General features: G+C 42.3%; 3 protein-coding genes across 8 annotated transcripts in view; 2 read left to right on the top strand and 1 right to left on the bottom strand.

The window, feature by feature from the left end:
- The first annotated feature begins 677 nt into the window (after positions 1-677).
- On the top strand, positions 678-3,034 carry LOC134878362 (retinal cone rhodopsin-sensitive cGMP 3',5'-cyclic phosphodiesterase subunit gamma-like). The gene is made up of 3 exons (XM_063904358.1): positions 678-837; positions 1,666-1,823; positions 2,166-3,034. Exons 2-3 carry the CDS (start codon positions 1,681-1,683, stop codon positions 2,281-2,283), a joined length of 261 nt encoding a protein of 86 aa, XP_063760428.1. The 5' UTR covers positions 678-837; positions 1,666-1,680; the 3' UTR covers positions 2,284-3,034.
- Positions 3,035-5,522: 2,488 nt separating this feature from the next.
- On the top strand, positions 5,523-15,079 carry LOC134878773 (G-protein coupled receptor family C group 5 member D). Of its 3 annotated transcripts, none has more exons than XM_063904988.1 (7): positions 5,523-5,539; positions 6,830-7,019; positions 10,212-10,493; positions 10,653-11,040; positions 11,221-11,761; positions 13,287-13,342; positions 13,512-15,079. In XM_063904988.1, exons 3-7 carry the CDS (start codon positions 10,279-10,281, stop codon positions 13,587-13,589), a joined length of 1,278 nt encoding a protein of 425 aa, XP_063761058.1. In that variant the 5' UTR covers positions 5,523-5,539; positions 6,830-7,019; positions 10,212-10,278; the 3' UTR covers positions 13,590-15,079. The 3 variants fall into 3 exon arrangements, 2 of the variants coding, with proteins under 2 accessions (XP_063761058.1, XP_063761056.1); XR_010167721.1 differs by lacking the exon at positions 5,523-5,539 and adding an exon at positions 11,915-11,969 and having other exon boundaries at positions 6,749-7,019; XM_063904986.1 differs by lacking the exon at positions 5,523-5,539 and having other exon boundaries at positions 6,750-7,019.
- Positions 15,080-21,637: 6,558 nt separating this feature from the next.
- Positions 21,638-25,680, bottom strand: part of LOC134878142 (RNA binding protein fox-1 homolog 2-like) — a 52,215-nt gene continuing 48,172 nt past the window's right edge. For all 4 annotated transcript variants that reach the window (XM_063903988.1, XM_063903989.1, XM_063903990.1 and 1 more), the window contains 2 exons: positions 24,996-25,071; positions 21,638-24,621 (listed from right to left, as the gene is read on the bottom strand). In XM_063903988.1, coding sequence (XP_063760058.1) covers positions 24,577-24,621; positions 24,996-25,071 — 121 coding nt within the window. In that variant the 3' untranslated portion in view covers positions 21,638-24,576. The remainder of the gene's footprint in view (positions 24,622-24,995; positions 25,072-25,680) is intronic.

Raw genomic sequence — 25,680 nt, 5'->3', positions numbered from 1 at the left:
ATCATCTTGCCAAATAGTGAGCCTGTGTTGCTCTATGGCAGGGGTGTCCAAACTACGGCCCGGGGGCCAAATGCGGCCCGCAGGCCATTTTGAATCTTTATTTATAAGGGTAGTGTTATTGTAAAGTGGTACCGACTGTGTTGTTTTTTTTAAGGATAGGAAGGAATTTACCTGTAAAATAAGGTTTACTGAAAGCTTACAGAGAATGGAGAGTGTAATGTTTGGTGTTAAAGAGGACACCTACTCTTGTCACAAAAGCATCATTTTCACGCCCAACGATGTTCAGAAGTTTGTCCTAAAGTCCAAAACCTGATCAAGGGAATGATTTCCTAAAAAAGTATTTTAAATTCCCTCTTATTCCCAATGAAACATTCACTTCATATATCAGATGAAGTTGAGGCTTGTGTTCAGCTTGCCTTAATAATCTACATATCTATATCTGTATCTGTGATAGCGTAATCCCACACGTGGACAACAGCTTCTCACATTGACTTGAGACACAACAAGCAGATCGTCGCCTCACAAAGCTAGATGCAGGCGTGCTGGGGTTTAAGAGGAATTAGCCAGATCAGATCCTAGCAGATTAATCTTTGACATTCTCTGCCCAGCAAATTGGGTGATGGGAACAAGGACGATTAGAGTCAGGGATGGGGCGGGAGGTTTCCAGCTTTTTCGGTGGGGAGGGGGGGGGGGGGGGGGGGGTCATGTGACTTGAAAGAGGAGGATGTGGGGATTAGAGGGGATATAAAAGCACGACGCAGGACGGCGCACGTCAATTGCTAAAGGAGAATAGAGAAGCTGATCGGCGGTGGCCTCTTGGGATATCTGTGACAACAGGTGAGAGCGACCTTACTCAGGAATGACAGTCTAATTAGGAATTAGATCAGGACGAGTTAGAGTTTAAAAGATGGGGAATGGCTAAAACTGTAAAAGTAAGAAGGGTACAACTTGAATGCAAATGGCTAAAAACTGTCTTGGCTGGCAAATGGATAAGACTGGATAAAAACTCTTGGTTTGAGTACAGATAAATGTGCAATAAAACAAAAAGGACAACAAGAAAGAAAGGCAGGAGTACAAGCTCGAAGTCGGCGACAGGTGTGTTTTTCTAATCCCCTCGCACTAAGAGGATTGACTTTAAGGGGTTTGTTAAGGGCTTTTTTGTTTGTCTTATCGTGTCTCCAAGCATAGACAGATAAATTCTCAATCTAGATCTGTTACTGCTAAAGCAACTACTGCTTCAGTTTGAGTTTACAGCGGGGTGGTTTTTCTGTCTTTAACGGGATTATCAGGGTCAGACGTCAAAGGAAGGGGGGGGGGGGGGTGAATTAAGGAGCTAATGATCCAGAGCCTCCGTGATAGATCCAGCGTCATTGGGTTAGCAAAAGATGTGCAGGTTTGCTGATGATGTGATTGTATTAGTTGGTATTTTGAAGTACCACACATCAGTCCAATGAGGGTCTAAGTTGAAAAGGCTGAGGTCACAATGCATATCGGTGATTTCTGAGAAGGGTAATTAGCCGTCTGCGCCATCAGAGCGGGATTAGCGCTAATCTGGCTGTAGGAACTAATCTGTGTAATCTGGGATAAGCAAAGGGCATCAGAGGAGGGGGGGTATGTGTAGGGGAACATTTCAGTGTGGTGACACTTGCCTTCTGCCTTTTCCAGAGACCCTCAGCAGAAATGAACACTGCGCCCCCGGCAGGAAGTGCCCTGGCCCCCGGGAGCACAGCGGGCCCAACCACACCCAAGAAGGGACCCCCCAAATTCAAGCAAAGGCAGACGCGTACATTCAAGAGCAAGGCACCCAAGCCAGGCCAGAAAGGGTAAGAAAAACTACTGAAAATACAGTAAATGCAACCAAATGAAGGCAGGTTTATTTATCATGTATTCAGAAATAGTGGATCTGAAACCTGATAGATACGAGTCGTTCAATTAATAGCAGCGGCAAAAAGAAAAGTCTTCAGCCTGGACCTTAAAGTAGTTTGAGTTGCATTCTGGGAGTTTGTTCCAGATATTTGGAGCATGATAACTCAGCGCTGCTTCTCCACGTTTCATTCTGACTCTGGGGACAGACAGCTGACCCGTCGCAGAGGACCTAAGAGTTCATAACGTAGCAGCAGATCAGGATAACCCACTCGCTCACCTGCTTGTGTTCTGTCCTCCAGCTTTGGCGACGACATCCCCGGCATGGAGGGCCTCGGCACAGACATCACGGTGGTTTGCCCATGGGAAGCCTTCGGCGACATGGAGCTCAGCGACTTGGCCAAATACGGCATCATCTAAACCTGATGCCTTCCTTGCCTGCCTGCACCTTTCCTCGGTCTAATCCCCCTCCTCCCGGCTCGGCATGCCGCGATAAGGCTGCCCGAGAACCCCCCTAATGCCCTCTCGTCTAACTACCTCATGCTTCGCTCCACTGAGTGGATAGAAAAGCATAAATATGGAGTTATTTTTATATTAATACATGATGCTGTTTATATTATACATATATATATATATACTTGAAATGAGAAGACGAGAACTCCACCTTCCTTATTCCCTTCATCCATCTTTGATAGTCCTTTACTTCTCCTCCCCTCTCTCCCCCACGACACTCCTCGACCCACGGCAATGGACGCAAGCAAAACACTAGTCACCACTAGAGTGTATTTGCTTCTAGCTGTCTATAAAAATGTAAATATTTTGTTCTCAGTGTTTTGACCTTGTACTTCCACCCTACCTTTTGTACTTCCTCCCGCTTTTATTTTGCGTTGTATTTTGTACTCCTTGTGAACACAAGGTTACTGTGAACACCAGGGGATGCAAGGAGAGCGTGCAATATTGCTGTAACGGTGAAAACTACAAGGCGTTTTCACTTGATCGTGGAGGATTAACTCCCCTTTTTATCCCGAGTCTATCTCCTTGCTGCTATCTGTCCCTCTCCTTAGAGCAAACAAAGGCATGTACTGTTTGTTTTGTGCTACAAACACACTCATAATGTACTGTGCACTGGTATGTCCTGATAGCTGCAGTAAAATGAGAATATTTTAAGTAATCTTGTTGTGTGCGTCTTTTATTTCTGAAACACCTCATGGAAGGTTTTACATCCTCCAAACTACCATGATTAAAGGCCTTGGATCATAAACAAATTGACTCTCTTCCCTTCCCGGCAGTCTTCTAACTCAAATTGATGACATTTCCTTCTGTGTCTCCCGACCACAATGATGTCTGAGTACATCTGATAATAATTACCGCTCACTTTAAGGCTTCCTGACATCAACCCACTCCGACACGGCTCTCTGTTGGAAAAGGAAAACAACAAGCCATTATATCACCAGTTAATAAATGATTCGGTAGCAAGTGTAGGATCCGTCTCACAGATCCAACCCCTTATTGCTGTCATGCAGTAAGTGGTATTACAGACATTAGCTAATCATACTCATCTAAAGAATCATATAATCCCTTTCTACTCTATTTAACAGGATTTACAGTCACAACCGAGCTCAAAGCTAACAAAGCATGCTCTCATCTTCACAATGACAATGCTAACATGTTTACCATTTTAGCATAGCATTTTAGCATAGCATTTTAGCATGCTAGCCTTCGCTAATAAGCTCAAAACACAGTGGAGAGCTGATGGGAATGTCTTGAGTTTGCCAGTGTAGGTAGACACACCCTTTTTGAATTATATCAACCCATTACCTGGGCGTTAGCAGGGGATTTGAGCATTAACACATGGTTTAGGAGAGGCCTTTTACGCCTATGAGTAGGATCAGAGAGCGGTTATCATATATTCACATGTTGGCTCTGATAACGTAGCTACACTAAGAGCTTGAGGGAGAAAGCAAGAAGGAAGGATAGATGGGCAAAACAAAGACTTTACTGACCACAGGCTTAGGGTTAGGGTTAAAACTACACTTTTGATTTGTATTTTGACATTATCATAGCGCCAGATGCAGTAGAGGGGACTTATTGCGGAAGTCTGTCTGTATTTAGTCTTTTTTCCTACTTAAGCAAAGGGATGTGCGTACTTCAACCCAATGCTTGATCTTTTAACTCAAGCTAACCATATAGATTTGGCTCGTAACTGAAAACTAAAACCTAATGAAAGCGCTCCCCTTCCTGCCCTTTGGTTGGTGTAGTTGGTCTTTTCTGAAGCATTAGAGCAGGGGTGTCCAAACTACAGGCCCGGGGGCCATTTTGAATCGCCCTCTGCAAATTCTAAAAGTATAATGCAATACGGCCCACAAATTAAACTTCTGCTTGTCTTATATTGTACCTCAACAAATATATATATTAATTCATGAGCCCAATTTTCAAATAAATTCAGTCATTTAGAATTTAAAACATGTTCTATTAATCTTAGTTGATAAAAAAAAGCCCAATAACTTATTTCTGTACCAGCTTGAGATTTAACCTTCATATTTACTCTTATTATCAGCAGTCTGAGGCTCCTGTTTTAAGGAATGAGCTGCCAACAGAATAAATGAACACCTAAAGACAGACTGTTGTAGGCTTTTTCCTTAAACCATTAAGTATCGAGCAATATTCTCCTACATTTGATTTGTTTTACTAACTTATAACTTACCTTATGAGGCAATATTCCCCTCTAGAAGTGGCCCAGCTCTCTGTATATTTTTATGTGGCCCTCGGTGAAAAGGTTTGGATACCCCTGCATTAGAGGAGTAGCAACAACAACTCCTATTGTCTTTATTAGGGAGATGCATCAAACCTGCAATACTTCCAATGGCCAACAGGGGACGACAAAACTACTTGAGGAATAAACATTTTGATTGTAGAGAAGTCTATGAGAAAAGGATCCTGATTTATAACCTAGGTTAACATTTCCTGGATGAATTTAAGGTCTTCATTTCTTACCACTGTCATATAGCTTCTGTCAGTGTCCCAGTAGAAGTGTATCCACTCTGAACCAGTTGATTAAGACGCCAATAATTCCTCCAAATGTTCATTTCTTTTTTGCAATATTCCAAAATTGTACCTAAAATTCTCTTAAAATGTAATTAATTGGCTTCTGTAGTCCTGCAGGACTCTTTCAACAGTATGACCCACTATCATTACTGAGTGCCTGAGAATCTGAACCCACTCCTTTCCATTCACACCATGATGACAGTTACAAATTTTGCGGGAAACTTCAAATAAATGACGTCATGCTTAAATTCCATTGGGATGAGGCTACACGTCAAGCTTGATATATTCACTGTATGGATTTTATTTTATAATCTACACACACATGCATCTATGCTGCTCCTGCAGCGCGATGATTGAAAGAGATAAAGTTGTGTGTCCCATGACAAAGGGGACTCTACAGTTGAATAATGACTTAAGATTCAACCGAACACACCCTATAAACTCTGTGCTTGTGCGGGCACGAGTGGAGGATTTACGTACAGGCTTGTTGAGGACAACAGTTGAAAGAACTCTCTTCTACCTGACGCAACTCTCCCCTGAGGCTGAATCACCGATCCCAAATGTTGTGGCTGTGGTTTGTGCAGTAACTAAGGTGACGCCAGTTTCTGTTCTGCAACCAGAGGAGACTGAGGTGAGTAAGTTGGACCCTCACCTGCAGGTTTGGGGGTTTACAGGTAATTGGATTAGGTAATCAAGTTATAAAGAAAAGGTAAATGTATTCCCTTACAGGTACATAAAAGCAATCAGATTACTGTTGAATTTCTCGAAAAAGCGGATTACTTGCAGGATAAGAATACATTTTAAAGTACAAATCTATTTATGACAGGTAGACGTACTACCTGAGTCTTTTTGGTTTTCATTAAGCCTACTTTTTATTCTTTATTTAAATTCATTTGGCTTTTCATACATGTTTCAAATTAAATCAGCATTTTTAAACTTTACTATTCTGTAGGGCTGGCCTTCAATTCGACACATTTTGGGATAAAATATCCAGTTTTCTTACATTTTTCTTAGTAAATCTTTCTTAAGTTATTTCTTTCCTCTTGTATTTATTTGCAATGCATTTGATATTCAGGTAAATGAAAGTAAAGGATGGTAATCAGGTACCATTACTTTAGGTTATTTCTTTACATGTAACTAGTAATTGTAGCGTCATTTATATATATACTATACTATATATAAACTATATACTATAACTATGTATATGGGATGTGTTTCTGCTACTGTGGTATGAGTCTATATCTCTGTTGCTGCAGCATTTTGGTTTATATACACCGACCTGCCTGCCTGCCTGCCTGCCTGCCAATCCATCTATCCATCTATCCATCTATCTATCCATCTATCCATCTATCCATCTATCCATCTATCTATCCATCTATCCATCTATCCATCTATCTATCTATCTATCTATCTATCCATCTATCCATCTATCCATCTATCTATCTATCTATCCATCTATCCATCTATCTATCTATCCATCTATCCATCTATCCATCTGTCTATCCATCTATCTATCCATCTATCTATCTATCTACCCCAACACCGCTCACCTGATCTCCATTACAACAACCTGTTGTGATGAAGTGTTTCAGTTGAATATCTACTACTCTACTCGCTCTGGTTATCAAAAACAGGGATGCAAATTCTTATGGGAAACGGATTCATAGGTAGGGAGGGGTGAAATCTCCTGTGTGTTTTTGTGTATCATCAGCTCCAGGTGTGTGAGCCCCACCTTTATTCTGAGGGAGGGACACACACACACACACACACACACACACACACACACACACACACACACACACACACACACACACACACTCTGAGACAGGAGGGGTTGGACAGTGAAGCTATGAGTAGTGATGCAGGTTTCTCTGCTTTTTGCCCAACCTGTTGATTGCAAGGCACAATCTTTCTCTCCCAGTGGCTTCAGACCTCCATCGCTTCACACTCTTTGCCATCTTCGAGCTCTTGCTGTTAACCCTCGGGCCTGCGGAGATATGGGAACATTATCGGGATAGGAGGCGCATTTAGCAGCCGTTTATTCACACACTTTCAGAGAAACTTCGAAGACTTTTGGAGGAATATTTCAAAGTGTTTCCAAGGGTATAAAGGTAAGTTTCCCAGTTTTTTTTTGAAAGATTTTAAAGAGTTTGGTCCTGCTTTGGAGAAGGCATCTTATTGTGGAGTGTGTAGACAGTTTAAGCCACTAAAAATGGTCCTTATAGTTCCGAACAACCGAATATCTGCACACGAATATGTCTTCTAACAGCTATTATAATTGGCTATTATTCATCAGAAAATGACTTTAAAATATGCCGTTCAACATCTTTCTTACACATGTAATAAAATAGAAGCAATCCCAATAATTGGTGTCTTTTTCACCCATTGCTTTACAAATCTGTCCCCCATTGTATGACCTCCAGATGATCCATATAAAGACATAATTGAGGTGTTATGTTTACTGTGTGACAATCCCACTAAAGGTCATCTTTGATTCGGTGTCGCTGAAACAAAGGCCTTGTTTCAGGCAGGAGGAAGTGGCCATCAGATATCTTGAGTGGATATCTCTCACTTTAATCTGTGTTAAATCACAACGCCCTGCTGCTGCAGTGCTGTAGAGCTGATGCAGCAGAAATGTTATACCTGCTTCGTTGTCCCAGCCTCACCTCCATGTTCTGCTTGTTTCTCACACACTCACACACTCCTCGGCCTTGTTCTGGCATGTTTGTGCGCTCCCTCCTCCAGCGTTGTTAAGTCTCAAGCTGTCAAACGGCTCTGCCTGTGTTTCTTCCACGCCGTGACCTCTGTGTTATCCTGTCTTCCATTTCATCTCGTTTGTTGTTTTTTTTTACTTGTCAGTCACGGACTGAGCTGGGAATGTGCTTGAAGGCATATCTAACATTTATGCAGTATTCACTTATTGTCCCAAAAGTCTCCTAAAACAATCTGTCATTCTGATCAGGGCAGTGCATCTGCTTCTTTTGGACGCCTATAATTGCAATGTATTCCCTTATTAAATGCTTCAGGGTTGTGGTTGTCTGCTGGAAGTTGTCATAGATTAACTCTTCATCCAGTTTAAAGCCACAATTTAAGATTTAACTTCAAAATGATTGGTTGTTTTTTGTAACTTTTGATTCATCTTCAAGTACACGTTTGTTCAGTGGTGGGCCGTCAGGGCCAGCAAGGCCTTCTCTGCTGGCCTAAACATCATCAGAATATAAATTAAATGTTGATATATTTTTTCCACAAATACGTATTGAATTATTCCCCATAGTCTATTCTCTTCATTTTATAGCGTTCGTCTTGGCTGCGCTGCTTCCAGCCTCAGAACGAGATTTGGAGGGCTGGCCTTTATGTTAGAGCTTTTATCCAATCATATTTCAGCCATAATGTGTTGCTAGGGTCAAAGAAATCTGCCCTTAGGCCTTCAGAATCAACAGTGCGGGCGCCTGTAGCTTAAAGTGAACGCAAACAAAATTGTGGCGTTAACCAATCAGATTTCGAGGTGGCGACAACGGGCCAGCTAGCAGGCGTACGCTAACGTTAGCACGTGCACATCTTCTGATTGGATACGCACTATTGAGAGGCAGAGCTAGGCAGTAGGCAGAGCCATACAGTCTATGGGCAAAGCTAGCAAACAGAACTAGAACTTGAGCGAGCTAATTTGTGTAGATTTCTACAAGCTATTTTTTTCAACCCACAATGGCTGAAGGAGGAGAAGAGATCAATTTGGTCGCAGATATAATTACAACGCCATTTTCAAAACGAACTTTTCAAGTAAAGCTACACATCTTGAGAAGGGAACGGCCAACTCCAACGCTAGCGAGCCTAGCACAGCAGGGAAACTACGAGCGGTACCCCTGGCTCACAGCCTCCGAGAGGCACTGCAAATTGTACTGCCGGGAATGCCTGGTATTTGCAACTGATCGATTTGGTGTTTGGAGCCACACTGGATTTGCAAACTTGAGTTGTCTAACCAAGGCAGCAACGAGACACCAAAGCACAGCTGGGCACTTTTGGGGACACCCAAGTGGATCTACAGCTCAACGAACAAGTGCGCAGGGAAACGGAGCTCCACAACGAAAGGGTGAACAAAAATAGGGAAATATTGAAAGACTGATTGATTGTGTCCTGTTTTTGGGTAAACAGGAACTTTCATTTAGGGGACACGATGAAAGCGCCGAGTCCAGAAACAGAGGAAACTACATGGAGCTTCTTTCTTTTCGTGCTGAGAACAACACAGATTTGCATTACCACCTGTACACAAACCACATGTTTACTGGGACGTCAGGCAAAATACAAAACGACCTGATTTATGCTATTGCTGAAGTGATGGGAGGAGAGATCAAAATGAAGATTAAAAAAGCACCCTTTGTCGCTGTTATGGTGGACGAGACGTCAGATGTGGGTAATGTAGCACAGCTGGCACTTGTTCTGCGTTATGTGACGGACACAGGTGTCAAGGAGCGGTTTGTCAGATAATCTGATTAATTAAGTTAACTGTAAATGCTGATGTATTGATTATGCTTCGGAAATATTAATATAACTCTGTACTTGACTATGTTAAGGTGATGCAATGCCCGGTTATACTGCGTTTCTGTCTAAATGTATAGTTTCTAGAGCCATGGCGTCATAATGATGGCATTAAGAGGTGGAATAATTCAGGTAGGACTGTGTAGGACATCACTGAAGGCCTAGGTGTGAAATGCACGGCCCGCCACTGCGTTTGTTGGATCCACTTCTGGAGCTTAAGTTCTTAGACAAACAAGGCTAGCAAACTTTAGCATTAGCATCATAGAAACACCAATATTTTGGAAAGAGTTGTATTTTTAAGTGTTATTAAAGATGTTTTTATTACAAAGTGTGTCTCTTGTGGAAAGGAGGAGACCTCTTTGGATAATTTATCTCCAGAACAACTTTCATCATGTCTGGATTTTTACGTCTGCAGTAACGAGCAAAGTTAAGGTTAGCTATTGGCTTCCAGCCAAACTGCATTGGAGAAACACAGATTTACATGAAACTACTTAATTCTGTGTTTTAACCGGCTTGATTCACATAGTACATTTGTTTTATAGGTGAGTAAACCTTTGTAGATAAGGTGAAAGCCTCCTAAACAAAGAACAATGGAGGAAATTTAACCAGGAAAAGCCAACATGCTATTTAGGGAATGACGGTGAACTTCCATGATGCTACATCACGACTCCACCCATCGTTCTCTTCTGTTTTGGGTTTAATTGAGGGAAAGCTAATGGCAGTAAATGACATACTGTGCTTTAAAGGAAATGTTGTCCTTTTTGTTTCAGGTGGAAAACATCTTCCAACTCTAAGGACACGTAAAAAAGAACGGAATCCCTGAGTGGATTACCAAAAATGAACATGGCCTTTTCATCCGAAAAGCACAAATCCCTTTTCCCACTCCTCCTCTTCTTCCTCGTCTTCGTCCCGCTCACTTGTCTATGCCAGACAACCAACACCAGCTCCTCCAATGCAACCACCAACATCCAAGCCACTTCCTCTCCGTCCTCAAATGGTACCATCCTGAAGCGAATACCTGGCTGCAAAACAGGACTGAACCCCATCTATAGGTAAGACTGAGGATAGCATTCAAAAAAGCTCTCAAAACTTTCCGGTTCTATCTTGCTTTCAACCCACCCCTTCCCACTTCTTCTACTTCGCTCAGGACTGTTTTTGTTTCCCTTGCATTTTCTTTAAAAGCACCATATAAATATGATGTATTATTTTAGGTACCTGTGTGACCGCCGGGCAGCCTGGGGGATCGTCCTGGAGACCCTGGCCTCCTCCGGCTTCCTGTTCAGCATCTTTCTCCTTGTGAGCCTCCTCCTCTGGTCCCTGTGGCTCTGCATCACCTTCAGGAACCAGCGCAGCAGCGTCGGAGGAACCGTGGCCTCCATGTCCCTGTTCCTGCTCGCCATCGCCGGGATCTTCGCCATCACCTTCTCCTTCATCATCCGACACACGTCTCAGACCTGCCCCACCAGAGTCTTCCTCTTCAGCGTCCTCTTCTCCCTCGCCTTCTCCTGTCTGTTGGCTCGATGCCTCGCTTTGCTGGGCTTCGCAGCGGCTCGAGGATGGGGGGAACCGGCCGTGGCTTTGGGACTTTTTACTGTCCAGGTGAGTGGTGTAAAGTCACATTTACTCAATACATTAAGATGCACCTTTACCAGCTTTGATAACATTTGAATGCATCAATTAAAACACATAATATATTACTCTGAAATGGACCAATCTGCACAATGACTACTTCTACTTTTACTCAAGTACAAGATCTGACCTCTCCCACCTCTGGTCCAGGTTATCATCTCTACCCAGTGGCTAATCATAGTCTTGGTCCGGGACAAGAAGCCTTGCGAGTACAGCCAGGAGGAGTTCGTCATGCTGCAGATCTACGTCATGTGTCTGCTGGCCATCAGCTTGATCCTCTCCATGCACTTCCTGTGTCGCTCCTGCAACACCTACAGCTACAGCTACACCGGCGCCATCGGCCAGCAGAGCCGACTTCACGCCACGCTGATCTTCCTCACGCTGCTGTTCTCCGCCTGCATCTGGGTGGTGTGGATCACGATGCTGGTCAGGGGGAATCCAGAGTTGGACCGTCGGCCTCGATGGGACGACCCGGTGATCAGCATCGCCTTGGTGGCAAACGGTTGGGTGCTTCTGATAGGCCACGGGTTGTCCCAGATCGCCTTTTTCTGCAGGGGGGAGGCCAAGTCCAAGGAAATCCCTCTGAGCTTTGCAGGATGGACGAGTCCCAGCGCTGATATACCAGGACTGAACAGCCCCAAGGAAGGGAAGGAGAACGGGAGCTTTGAGAGCGATAGCGAGACCAGAAGAGGTGAGAAACTGAGTGGTATAAAGGTGGTGAGTTATGGCAAGGGGCATTTTAAAAAGTGAAGGTTGCAACTAACCTTTTTTTTTTTGGTTTGGTCAATAAAATGTAAGAAAATAGGACAAAATCATCACACCTACACTTTTCTTGTTTGGTCAGAACTAATCTCTTGGAACAGATTCGAAGTTTTGGAATCGGAAGCGTCCTGATTTCTGTGAGTAGCTTAAGTAGACTTTTGTTTAAAAACAGGTAAACAACAAAGACTTTAAAGCAAGACTATGTACCTCTTTCTTAACTGTGGTTACTCCTATTATATGGACTAAAAGTAAAAAGACCAAACCTGAGCACAACTACAGAGAAGTTAGGCAACTGACCCTGCTGTCTGCACAATACCTAACCAGAGTTTGCTAACGCTAGCTAACATTAGCAGCCATAAAGTAGTGCTAAAAATCCTTAACTTATGCAATAGTGTTTTAACAACTAGAGATTCAAATGTTCATATAGAAAGGGCAAGAAATTGAGTTGTGATTTTAGGGGCTTATTATCAAATAACACCACAGCTAAATGTAGATATAATACTTCTCTACAAGCAAACAGGACAGCAAGATCTTTTACTAAGTTAGCTAACATTAGCCACCATTAGCTAGTAGTCGTAAAAGTTAGGCTGTAGCAACACAACTCTTCAATTAAGCTATATACGTTTTAATGGGTAAAAAAAACACGTGTACTGGTTTTACTTTAATGGGCTTTTAGTCAAATAACAACACAGACACATATCAAAATAATATGTTACCCTACAAGCTAGCAGCAAAGCAAGATGTATTTGAAGTTTGCTATGCTAAGCTAACGTTAGCAGCCATAAGCTATCGTTACAGAGCAATTTAGACTGTATAGAAACTAAATTATGGTTTTGTTTTAAAGAATTCTTTGTGTTTTACGTTAAATGATACAACTTGATGTAAATATTCTATGCTAACCTACACACAAGCAGCACAGCAGGATCTATCTGAAGGATGCTAAGGTAAGCTAAGCTGTGGCAACAAAACCACTACATAATGCAATGGTGTTTTGATGGTCATACAGCCGCAAAAAAATAAGAGACAACTTCAGCATTATCATTCTCTCCTGTTTTATTATTTATAGGCATGTCTTTATGGAAAACTTATTATTGATTTCCATAAACTACTGACAATTCTTCTGTGTTGAAACTCAGCAGACACTGGACTGGCAATTCGGAGTGGTCTCTTAATTTTTTGCGGATCTGTATATTTAACTTTTTATGTATTAAGGGGTTTTTCTTCCTGTTTGGTGTAAATTAACACAGCTTACTGTAAAAATCTGATGCTACCCTAAGCCAAATATTCACTGAAGGCTGAGATATTACTACAAGACACATTTAGTATGGAGCCGGCGTCCAACGTTACTGAATGACTCCCAGTATCAGTCAGCCCAGCTCTCACTGCGAGCCTTTATGATGAACAGTATATAATGAAACGATAATTAGTGAACTGTATCGCCTGTCTCCCCACAGGCAGGAGGACGGAGCAGTCGCTGCGATCACCCTACGAGTCTGGATTCTCCATGACAGTGAGTAATAAACCGGATTAACAATCTCACTTCACACACTCGGCAATTAGACCCCCGTGACCTTTCACGACTGCAGCCAATTAACACCAAGTAGGGTGAATGAACGCACAGTTTATCAAAGGCATTATTAACCGCTCTGACGTGATGAATGTGTGTTTCCATGTTTCAGGACATCGACCCCGACAAGGATTACACCATCCCTCGCCCGACGACCACCAACTACCTGGAACCTTATGATGAATATTGATTGAATATAATTGTTTGATTCCTACACACACACACACACACACACACACACACACACACACGAACATAAACTGATGTATACCAAAGACAACACCAATGACCCAACTCATGCACTGACCTGTGCTCTAAGGGATACTTTAGCCACCCCGCAAATACCATTTAAATATCGATTACTCACCGAGTGTTATCTTGAATTCTTGAAAAAGCTTTACTGAATGCAGACGACAAATCAAAACACTCGGAGAAGTCTTAATGAAGGGAAGTAAATGGTCCGAAAACTGCATTAAACATGACTTACAAACGTTTGCACGACTTTCAGGGTATAATTGAAGTCCTTTTTATCCAAATATATGCAAATTATTTTTTAAAACATAGGTATTTTTCCGAATATCTCACTATTTAATACACTTTTAAAGACCTGTGCAAACGCGCTACAATTGCCCGAAACACAGCGATGTAAATATAATAACACACGTGCAAAAACGCATGCAAATGAAGAAACTGAAACTGCCTAAATGAAATCAAGCAACAGAAACGGGGACGCTAATAAGTGACGCACACAGCTGTTGACCTTTGCGGATTATAAAGTTCGTCCACTGTAACTGTCACAGAGTTAGCCTGTCTCATAACTCTTAAGTGTTTCGTCAGGATATTTGAAAGCACTACGTTAGCTATGTTAGCTTACAGCAGATCTGCATTAATATTGGAAGGAATCGAGCCTCGTCATTGTTTAAATGAAACCAATTAGAACTCCTAATGGAGTGCGTTTACCCCTGTCGGCCACCGTATCGAACAGTTACGTCTTGTCCTTGCAATCTGGGTTTTGTTGTTAAATGTGGGCCTGATTGTATTTAATTAATCAATAATTCAAATCCGTTTCTTAGCTCTTAATTCACTGTAGAGGGACGCAGGAAGAACGCTAATATTTATCCAAGAGTTTAAGGTATCACCGGGGTGAGTTGATATTTACCGTCATATTTTCATTTTGTGGAAGAAGTATTCCTTTAATGTACAAAAAAAATGTGTTTCTCTACTTTTCATTTCCTTGTGCAAATGTAAATATGTGTCATGATGTGTTTTAAGAAACGTTACTTTATAAATGTGCCAATAGGATGTAAAACCCTCTCTGCTCAGCTGCCCGAGTTTCATCATGGAGGAGCGATGGGTTCAGCTCATGGGAAATCCACCACCAAATGCTCTGTGATGGTGTGTGTGTGTGTGTGCGCGCTGCTCTCAGAGTGTATATAAAAGCCCTGAGGTGAGAGAGGAGGCGTGAAACTGCCGAGGAGAGGAAGGATGAAAGTGTGGAGGGGGATTAGATGAGAGGAGACAAGAGGACGACGGTGCCATCAGCGATTAACATCTTCATATTCAAAGTCACATTACGCTGGGTTTTGTTGGTGCTACAGAAAACAATGTGCACTAATGACACGAGGTGGGCCTCTCAAGTGACTTTCTACACATGCTCAATAAAACGTTTCATCTATAGAAGTTGTGTTTGCTTCTTCCGCTTTGTGCATTAGTATTCTAACATATTCTGTGTTTCATATTGTATATTCTTTCAAAGATTCAAAGGCTTTATTGACATTTATACAAAAGCTAGGGTGTAGTTTTGGCAGTAAAAAAATGCAAGTCTCCTCCAAAAATGCAACATTATACACCCACATGAGACAAGAAAAGAAATGGAACTAGTTGAAGAAGAAATAGAATCGGAGGATGAAACCCTCTTTATTGTCACATACATGCACACACAGTGAAATTGGTCCTCTGCATTTAACCCATCCTAGTGCTAGGAGCAGTGGGCAGCTATCGTGCAGCGCCCGGGGAGCAATGGGGAGGGGGGATTGGAGGTGTCCAGTGCCTTGCTCAAGGGCACCACAGCAGGGCCTAGGAGGTGAACTGGGACCTCTCCAAGTAGCAGTCCACTTTCCATATTTCAAGTCTGTTCGGGGACTTGAACCGGCGACCCTACGATTCCCAGTCCAAGCCCCTACTGACTGAGCCACTGCTGGACAACTTAATACTAATTAAACAGTGCAAGAGAATGGTGCCAATGAAGTGACACTAGTGCAATTAAAATGCATAAATAAGTATACTATAACCCCCCCCTCACTGGGCACTTTATTAGGTAATACTGTTCAACTGCTCGTTAACGCACATATCTAATCGGCCAATCACACGGCAGCAACTCAATACACTGAGGCATGAAGACATGGTCAAGATGACTTGGTTAAATTCAAAGAGAGCATCAGAGTGGGGATGAAAAGTGACTTTGAATATATATATATATATCAGTGGCGGGCCGTGCATTTCACACCTAGGCCTTCAGTGATGTCCTACACAGTCCTACCTGAATTATTCCACCTCTTAATGCCATCATTATGACGCCATGGCTCTAGAAACTATACATTTAGACAGAAACGCAGTATAACCGGGCATTGCATCACCTTAACATAGTCAAGTACAGAGTTATATTAATATTTCCGAAGCATAATCAATACATCAGCATTTACAGTTAACTTAATTAATCAGATTATCTGACAAACCGCTCCTTGACACCTGTGTCCGTCACATAACGCAGAACAAGTGCCAGCTGTGCTACATTACCCACATCTGACGTCTCGTCCACCATAACAGCGACAAAGGGTGCTTTTTTAATCTTCATTTTGATCTCTCCTCCCATCACTTCAGCAATAGCATAAATCAGGTCGTTTTGTATTTTGCCTGACGTCCCAGTAAACATGTGGTTTGTGTACAGGTGGTAATGCAAATCTGTGTTGTTCTCAGCACGAAAAGAAAGAAGCTCCATGTAGTTTCCTCTGTTTCTGGACTCGGCGCTTTCATCGTGTCCCCTAAATGAAAGTTCCTGTTTACCCAAAAACAGGACACAATCAATCAGTCTTTCAATATTTCCCTATTTTTGTTCACCCTTTCGTTGTGGAGCTCCGTTTCCCTGCGCACTTGTTCGTTGAGCTGTAGATCCACTTGGGTGTCCCCAAAAGTGCCCAGCTGTGCTTTGGTGTCTCGTTGCTGCCTTGGTTAGACAACTCAAGTTTGCAAATCCAGTGTGGCTCCAAACACCAAATCGATCAGTTGCAAATACCAGGCATTCCCGGCAGTACAATTTGCAGTGCCTCTCGGAGGCTGTGAGCCAGGGGTACCGCTCGTAGTTTCCCTGCTGTGCTAGGCTCGCTAGCGTTGGAGTTGGCCGTTCCCTTCTCAAGATGTGTAGCTTTACTTGAAAAGTTCGTTTTGAAAATGGCGTTGTAATTATATCTGCGACCAAATTGATCTCTTCTCCTCCTTCAGCCATTGTGGGTTGAAAAAAATAGCTTGTAGAAATCTACACAAATTAGCTCGCTCAAGTTCTAGTTCTGTTTGCTAGCTTTGCCCATAGACTGTATGGCTCTGCCTACTGCCTAGCTCTGCCTCTCAATAGTGCGTATCCAATCAGAAGATGTGCACGTGCTAACGTTAGCGTACGCCTGCTAGCTGGCCCGTTGTCGCCACCTCGAAATCTGATTGGTTAACGCCACAATTTTGTTTGCGTTCACTTTAAGCTACAGGCGCCCGCACTGTTGATTCTGAAGGCCTAAGGGCAGATTTCTTTGACCCTAGCAACACATTATGGCTGAAATATGATTGGATAAAAGCTCTAACATAAAGGCCAGCCCTCCAAATCTCGTTCTGAGGCTGGAAGCAGCGCAGCCAAGACGAACGCTATAAAATGAAGAGAATAGACTATGGGGAATAATTCAATACGTATTTGTGGAAAAAATATATCAACATTTAATTTATATTCTGATGATGTTTAGGCCAGCAGAGAAGGCCTTGCTGGCCCTGACGGCCCACCACTGATATATATATATATATATATATATATATATATTTAACCTTTGGGATGTGGTGGAATGAGAGATTGGCATGATGGATGTGCAGCGGACAAACCGATGCAATTGCTTGTCAACATGCGTCTGTAACAAATCAAATTCCCAATTGGGGATCAATACATTTAATCTAATCTAATTTAACTTTTTGCACACTTTCACAGTTTAATTCAAGTCCAAATTTGTAATATTTCTATCACAAAACATGTGCACTCTCTCTAAAATGCTACTCTTTAATACACTTCTGAATAAACAGGTATTACTCGTCCTTGCAGCACAGGCTTTGCTGTAAACGTGGCCCCCATTTGTCTTCAGTTTGTGTGTTGGTATTTCATTTACTGTAGTTAAGAGACAAATATTTCCTAAGGATTTAAGGTGACAAGGCTGTGAGTTAATGATGCACAAAACCCTACATATCACATTACAGGAAAGGACTAACTCCAAAAAGCCATTTTAAGCAGCAGAGGTGCAGTAACACTTTCTGAACCACCAGGGGGCAGTGTTTAGACATACTGAGACGAAACTACCCGAAATTAACTGGCAGATTTAAACAGTATGAAGGAAAAAGTTTGAGCAGTATTGGCAGAACAACACTCTACAATACAAATGGTATAATATTCACACATAATAAATCGACTAAAAAGGTTTCTGCCACTTATTCTCCCCCCCTGTAGTGACACAGCCGCCCACAAAAGGTCAATACCTCACTTCAATAGATTCACCAACACCCCCTCCCACCCCCTCCCCCCTCCCTTTTTATCAGATGGCCTTCAATCTATTCTTCCAAATAACTCGACTTCAATTACTCAGAGAGCTTGCCATCAAATTGGCAATTGGCCTCTTGTGCATTGGAGCAATTAGCAGGATATGAGTTTTCCCGCCTCATTCAACCCATTTACGGCCATTAACTCCAGATGCAATTAAAGATTGTTCCAGATTGTGTGTGACCCCCCACCACCCACCACTCACCCAACACCACCCTTGGCACCCAAAGCAACTAGATTTACTCGAGGCCCATTTGAGGTACTTTTGCTTTAAGGTTATTTAGATGCTAGTACTTTTGTACTTTTACTTGAGTAACATTTTGAATGCACGACAGAGTGTTCCTACACTCTTGTACTTGTACTTTTACTCAGGCAGATGCGAGTACATTAAAGTCAATGCATCCCAAGTGTTTTTCTGTTCATCAATCCCCTGGAAAGTTTTGTGCAGACAGTGAAAGCGTGCTCCTCGGTTATCCTGTAATCAAAGCATTGCAGCACTTTCTCTCACCTCCTGTTCGGGGTTTCATCTCGTTTGAGAGTCCATTCAGACGCCCTTTCTCTGCCTCTGATTGGATACCATCGTTACAGCCAAACACTGGAAAGAAAAACGATAAGCCGTACACAATCGTGGGAAGGAAATGCGTTAATGGTTACCAGCTGCTGAATCAGAGGGAGTGTGCTTTATCAGCTCCTGAGGACTAGTGTAAGGGCTCGGGTTCATGTGTTAGAGGGACTGTTCACTCCAGAGTCAAATACACATACAGTGGGGCAAAAAAGTATTTAGTCAGCCACCAATTGTGCAAGTTCTCCCATTTAAAAAGATGAGAGAGGCCTGTAATTGTTATCATAGGTAAACCTCAACTATGAGAGACAAAATGAGAAAAGAAATCCAGAAAATCACATTGTAGGATTTTTAATGAATTAATTTTCAAATTATTGTGGAAAATAAGTATTTGGTCAATAACAAAAGTTCATCTCAATACTTTGTTATATACCCTTTGTTGCCAATGACAGAGGTCAAACGTTTTCTGTAAGTCTTCACAAGGTTTTCACACACTGTTGCTGGTATTTTGGCCCATTCCTCCATGCAGATCTCCTCTAAAGCAGTGATGTTTTGGGGATGTCGCTGGGCAACACAGACTTTCAACTCCCTCCAAAGATTTTCTATGGGGTTGAGATCTGGAGACTGGCTAGGCCACTCCAGGACCTTGAAATGCTTCTTACGAAGCCACTCCTTCGTTGCCCTGGCGGTGTGTTTGGGATCATTGTCATGCTGAAAGACCCAGCCACGCTTCATCTTCAGTGCCCTTGCTGATGGAAGGAGGTTTTCACTCAAAATCTCACGATACATGGCCCCATTCATTCTTTCCTTTACTCGGATCAGTCGTCCTGGTCCCTTTGCAGAAAAACAGCCCCAAAGCATGATGTTTCCACCCCCATGCTTCACAGTAGGTATGGTGTTCTTTGGATGCAACTCTGCATTCTTTCTCCTCCAAACACGACGAGTTGAGTTTTTATCAAAAAGTTCTATTTTGGTTTCATCTGACCATATGACATTCTCCCAATCCTGGATCACCCAAATGCCCTCTAGCAAACTTCAGACGGGCCTGGACATGTACTGGCTTAAGCAGGGGGACACGTCTGGAACTGCAGGATTTAAGTCCCTGGCGGCGTAGTGTGTTACTGATGGTAGCCTCTGTTACTTTGGTCCCAGCTCTCTGCAGGTCATTCACTAGGTCCCCCCGTGTGGTTCTGGGATCTTTGCTCACCGTTCTTGTGATCATTTTGACCCCACGGGGTGAGATCTTGCGTGGAGCCCCAGATGGAGGGAGATTAGCAGTGGTCTTGTATGTCTTCCATTTTCTAATAATTGCTCCCACAGTTGATTTCTTCACACCAAGCTGCTTACCTATTGCAGATTCAGTTTTCCCAGCCTGGTGCAGGTCTACAATTTTGTCTCTGGTCTCCTTTGACAGCTCTTTGGTCTTGGCCATAGTGGAGTTTGGAGTATGACTGTTTGAGGTTGTGGACAGGTGTCTTTTATACTGATAACGAGTTCAAAAAGGTGCCATTAATACAGGTAACGAGTGGAGGACAGAGGAGCCTCTTAAAGAAGAAGTTACTGGTCTGTGAGAGCCAGAAATCTTGCTTGTTTGTAGGTGACCAAATACTTATTTTACCGAGGAATTTATAATTAATTCTTTAAAAATCCTACAATGTGATTTCCTGGATTTTCTTTTCTCATTTTGTCTCTCATAGTTGAGGTATACCTATGATAAAAATTACAGGCCTCTCTCATCTTTTTAAATGGGAGAACTTGCACAATTGGTGGCTGACTAAATACTTTTTTGCCCCACTGTAGGTTACTTTACTTAGTGCTGCTTATCATTCTGGACTGTTTGAGTTGCAGAGTGTTGGAGGTAGAGATGACTCCCTTCTCTTTAGTATAATGGAAGTACATGGCACTTTGTTTCTGGTGCTCAAAGCAACACAAATATACAGTTACAGCAATGCCTCCTTCCAAAAATCACGACTTGGTTACTTAAAATAAAACACAGACCTTGTTGTGAGCAGCTTCCTGTAGGAACTACTTTCTTTCTACCAACCTACATCCTGGTAACGTATCCCTACACAGAAGGGATACGTCCATTCAACTGTTATAGGAGAACAGGCCCACATTAATTATGAATCCCACAAGAAGAAATTCTATGTTTTCAGAGTACATAGAGTACACCTGAAATATAGACACATATAACGCTTGCAGTTTTAGAGATGTGTCAGAGCAAAGGGACTCTTGGTTTGGACTAAACGAAGACTCCCTTTTAAACAATGACCATCGATCCAAAGCCAAGCCTCTACATCCAGAGCCATCGCCACATGGTTTGGTTGGGTAGAATGAAAATGTGTCCTACTGGTCTGTAAGGGGACTCGAACCAGCTACCCTCTGAATAGTTTCTGCATCTGCTCCGGGATTATTTCTTGAGTCAAAGGATCATCATATCTGTGAGAGACATCGGTTTAGAGATTTGCAAATGTTTTTTTTTGAGCATCGCAAACCAGGGGCCATGTAGTTCCTCCTCCCTATTGGAGACATCTCCAACATTCGATAACTCACACTAATAACGCTACAGCTAAGAGGAAACGTATGTATTGTTGTTTTTAGGGACAACCCTCTTTTTAAACCTGATAAAGGTCTATGAGTTTAGTATTTGGGGAGGCTGTGGTGCAGTGGTTGAGTGCGCTGGTCATCAGGTAAGGGGAACAGGGAAGCACCGGTTCAATCCCACCTGGACCATCACTGCAGTCATCAGGTCTTTGATCCTTGAGCACGTGTAAAAGCGCTCAAATGTATTATTATTATTAAGTATATATAAGTAATAAGTAATTCACAGACCAGCTTAAAAACCAAACAGTTTATTTATTATATACATTCAATAATAATGGAGAGAATAAACAGAAGGCAGACACAAGGATGGCAAAATAAAACACGGTGAGAAAATACATGTCACTTATTGAGAAAAAAAATCACTTGGATAAATGAGCTTTTAAGAGCATGTGACATTACAAAAAGAAAAATCCACATGCAGTTTAAATTCTTTTATGAAATCCCTGTACAAAAAAACCTCCCACTGGTTCGGCTCGAGTGCAGGGGAGTCGGGGTCAGAGGAGAACTTTGTCCCAGCATGCACCTCTGCAGCAAATCCGATTCACTACCAATAGAGTTAGCGTCGCAACGGCTCCAACGACAGAAAGCCAATGGGATTTTTTTAATTAGCTTTTGGAATATTGCAGGAATTAAAATCAGTGGCAAACACATTTATATTATACTTCTGTTCAGCAAGATAATATCCATGTTTTACTGCTAATTGTATTACTTTGAATGTGCTAATGACGGCTAATGTCGTCTCTCTTGGCCCGCTTGATAGCAAACTGTTGGTTTTCGAGCACCTAAAAGCTTTGGATATTTACTAGTGGGTTATTTACCGACATATGTCCTGTAGGAGAACAACACGTAAGAATCTTGTAAGCTAACGTTAGGCTAAAAAGGACTTCACGCCACATGACTAAGCTAAAAGCGGCTAACGGTCGGCCCGATGGCGTTTAGTCGTCTCTTTTAGCCACGTGTTGGAACAAATCATGACATTTTCTTTAGTTTGTGATAACCACAGACCTTACTTCAGGCTTCTAACCAAAATATAAATTAAAAAAAACCCATTGAGTTTGAGACGAGGGAGTCTAAAATGCTAACTCATTCCTGCACCACAGTGGCTGCTCAATGCACCAGGACGGTGGAGCTAGCTCTGTTTCACCAGCCTCTTCTTTTCACGGTGAAGCCGAATGATCATACGGGGATTTTACTTTCGTTATAAAAGAGAACCGGGGGGAGGGGGGGTCGAGACGTCTCAAATTAAACTGGTGATTACAACAGAGGCACCGAGCAGCCGTAACCCGGATTATTGAAGCGGATCGAAATCAACTTCCAATCCTCATCGGACTTTTTTACTCCTCACATCCTCCTCTTGTTTTGTAAACACCCACCCCCCCACTCCCCCTTCTGATCTCCCTCCTCCAGCACTATGATTTTTGAATTCATGCACAAAATGAAAAAAGGATTCTGTCTTCCTCTCTCACAAAAGCATGCATAGCAACACTTCTGATAATACTTGTAAGGAATAATAAAAAGACCCAAAAAAGAAGAAGAGGTAATGCTCGTCGAAAATACTCATTGGACCTACTGCACACAATCATACAAAAACTCCTCGCACTGGAATAAAAAAAACAACAGACAGCAGGGGACGTTTGTTGTCCTGTCAGCTGATGATTAATGGCTCTCACCTTCACGATACCCCTCCGCTCTTCCCTCTTTGTCTGGACGTTTCTCCTCCATTTACTTCACTGTAATTTGGCCCTAATGGCTAAAAAACTATCCATATAATCAGCTCAGTCTTCCTGCTTATCCCTCATGACTCCATCTGCTCTGACGTCCCTTCTCTTGTCAATAAATGAGTGGTCTGAATTTGTTTTTGTGGGTCAAAAAAAATCCCAATCCTGCTCCTACTGTTGCATGACATTTCCCAGGGTGCTGCACTGAACCAAATAAAAGGCACAAACGAAAAAGAAAAACCACAAACAAAACAAAGGAAATGCATCAGGACCCAGATAAAACAAAAATGTGCTTATTTCAGAATCTTTGGAACCAAAAGAAGGCAAAATAAAAGCAACAAAGTGAGGGTATATGGAGACACGTACAAAATACTCGGACGCCAAAAACAATCCCAGAGCAATAATGACGGTGTCCTTAACGAGGATGAATATAAATATCAAAGACTCTCTAACTCTGTCTAATTCTGCAGAAATCCTTCTCTGATTGGCCAGGAGGGACTCCCCATTTGGCTGGATGACGAGCGTCCCGAAAGTGTGGGTGTGTTTTCCCGCTTGAATCGGATTGCTCGTTTTCATTTGCAGGAATGTGTGACGGGTATGCTGGAAGAAGCGCTACGAGGAGAAAATCGAGGACGAGCCTTTAGAGACGGAAAAAAGGACGGAGATACAGGATCCCGTCTTAGTGTTGCAGGACAGGAAATGAATGTCTCTGAGGCTGAAGACGCTTTATATACCGATCAAATGGCAGCAAAATAAGAAACAGAAAAAGTGAGGTAATGCAGAAAAAAAGAGTCCGTTTGATCGTCTTTTCCCTTGTCGTTTTTTTCTCTAACATGATTGTAAATTCGGGGGAGAGTAAAAAGAATCCCATGCCGTGTAAAGTGGTTTCCGTCAGTATGAAGCTCCCAGTTCCTCTCGGATAAATGCACAAAAACAATAATAATTCCTACATTTTGTTTCACCATGATGGTCTTCTGTGCGGGGGGGGGGGGGCTTTAATGTAGTGTTTAAAAGCAGAAGTACCTTTTAGAGGAGCGTCTTTCTGAAATGTAGAGGACACCTTAGTGTGTGTAGAGGTGAAATGAGCTCCTATAGGGCGGTGGGTATACTCTCAGAGAAGGGCGGGAAAAAGATGTACAGTCTCGCTCCTTCCAGGTCCCGCAGTGTTGTACAAAAACGTCCGAAATCGTGCCCTCGAGTTCAAAGTCGCAGGGTGGTTTTTTTTTCTTTGCGTGGCAGTTTTGGTTCCGACAGAAGAGGACAGACAGTTTGATGATGTGGCACGATGACCTCTGTCGCCACAAGATGACAAAAATAAAACATGAGTGGTCTCCGTTGTCCGCCTGCAGGAGAGTGGAGGGGAGCTGCTGCCAAACAAAGAGCTGGAAAAAGGTTTTTTTTTTGGAGCGATGTGAAATTCCTCAGATGTGATTTGTGGGCTGTTTTCTTTTTTTTAGTACGGAGCAAACCTACTGTATCCTGCCCGGTATAAACTGGCCTGGAAGAGACAGAAAGGGACAACGTGTCATCGAGAGGACACTGTTTGAATACAGCAATGCATTATTCATATGAAATCTACAGATGTTTACGGAGTTAAATCCACAAAAGATGCATTTATTGGGATGCAAATGTGCACTTTTTTTTTCTCCGTCTTAACTCACTTGCAACGTGAGTGCAATGTCCTGCTGAGGACACACAAAGAAGAAAGTTCTATGGTGGATCCAAACATAGCTTAACATCTGCAGACCCCATGCATCCACTTTGCCTCCAAATACAGAGGGTGCCGTGCATCCTAACCTCCTCCCCCCCCCCCCCATAAGAGTATGAATGGTTTGTGTTTCGTGCAGAGTGGTTTTTGTCAGTTTTACTCACCATTGCTCCCACTCCGTACGCAGCAGCAGCTGGAGTTAACCCGTGGTAGGGGTCTGTAGTGTACACTCGGCCATAACTAGGAAACACAAGACAGGAAACAGGAAGTTACACAATCGGGAGAAAAACTTCAAGGCTTTTTTTTTTTACGGTTAAACCAGAGATAATGTTTTTATTGTCTTCATTGTTTTTTGTTTGTTTACTTATTGCATGCATGCATTTTTAGATGCAACTATAACTGTTATTCTGGTGGAGTAAGGTTTACTATAACACAAGTGAGGGGAAATATTGCAATCTGCTTTACTAAAACTCTTAATATTTCAGTATTGTATTGATTTATTAAAAGCCCCATTGATATGATTTTTAATATGATTATTTCTCAAGAATTATTATCTATTTTCACATTTTTAATTCAACATTTGTAATTATTTTTTTACCTTTATTTATATATTTTAATGATTTATTTTTTCCTTCTCATATTTCTAGGTTTTTTTTCCTGTTAAACGTCACCTTTTTCCAGATAGTAAACACCCTAAGGCATGTCTCTTTTTGAAATTGTATTTACACTATGCATGTTTGGATGAAGTCTATAAATAAACATATAATTGAAAATGTCCCTGATGGTTGTTTGGGACCAGACCTCGGCCCTGTGACATTTCAGTTTGTTTTTAATTGGCTCTCCTCTTTT

Source organism: Eleginops maclovinus, chromosome 16 (assembly GCF_036324505.1).
Source record: "Eleginops maclovinus isolate JMC-PN-2008 ecotype Puerto Natales chromosome 16, JC_Emac_rtc_rv5, whole genome shotgun sequence".
Lineage (NCBI taxonomy): Eukaryota > Metazoa > Chordata > Actinopteri > Perciformes > Eleginopidae > Eleginops > Eleginops maclovinus.
This window is presented reverse-complemented; position numbering and strand designations above follow the sequence as displayed.

What these genes read in the sequence shown, in the direction of transcription:
- LOC134878362 (XM_063904358.1), top strand. Translation starts at nt 1,681, where the DNA reads ATGAACACTGCGCCCCCGGCAGGAAGTGCCCTGGCCCCCGGGAGCACA. An exon ending in CCCAAGCCAGGCCAGAAAGG is followed by an intron (nt 1,824 to 2,165) that starts GTAAGAAAAACT and finishes TCTGTCCTCCAG; the next exon opens with CTTTGGCGACGACATCCCCG.
- LOC134878773 (XM_063904988.1), top strand. Translation starts at nt 10,279, where the DNA reads ATGAACATGGCCTTTTCATCCGAAAAGCACAAATCCCTTTTCCCACTC. An exon ending in CGATAGCGAGACCAGAAGAG is followed by an intron (nt 11,762 to 13,286) that starts GTGAGAAACTGA and finishes GTCTCCCCACAG; the next exon opens with GCAGGAGGACGGAGCAGTCG. An exon ending in AGTCTGGATTCTCCATGACA is followed by an intron (nt 13,343 to 13,511) that starts GTGAGTAATAAA and finishes TCCATGTTTCAG; the next exon opens with GACATCGACCCCGACAAGGA.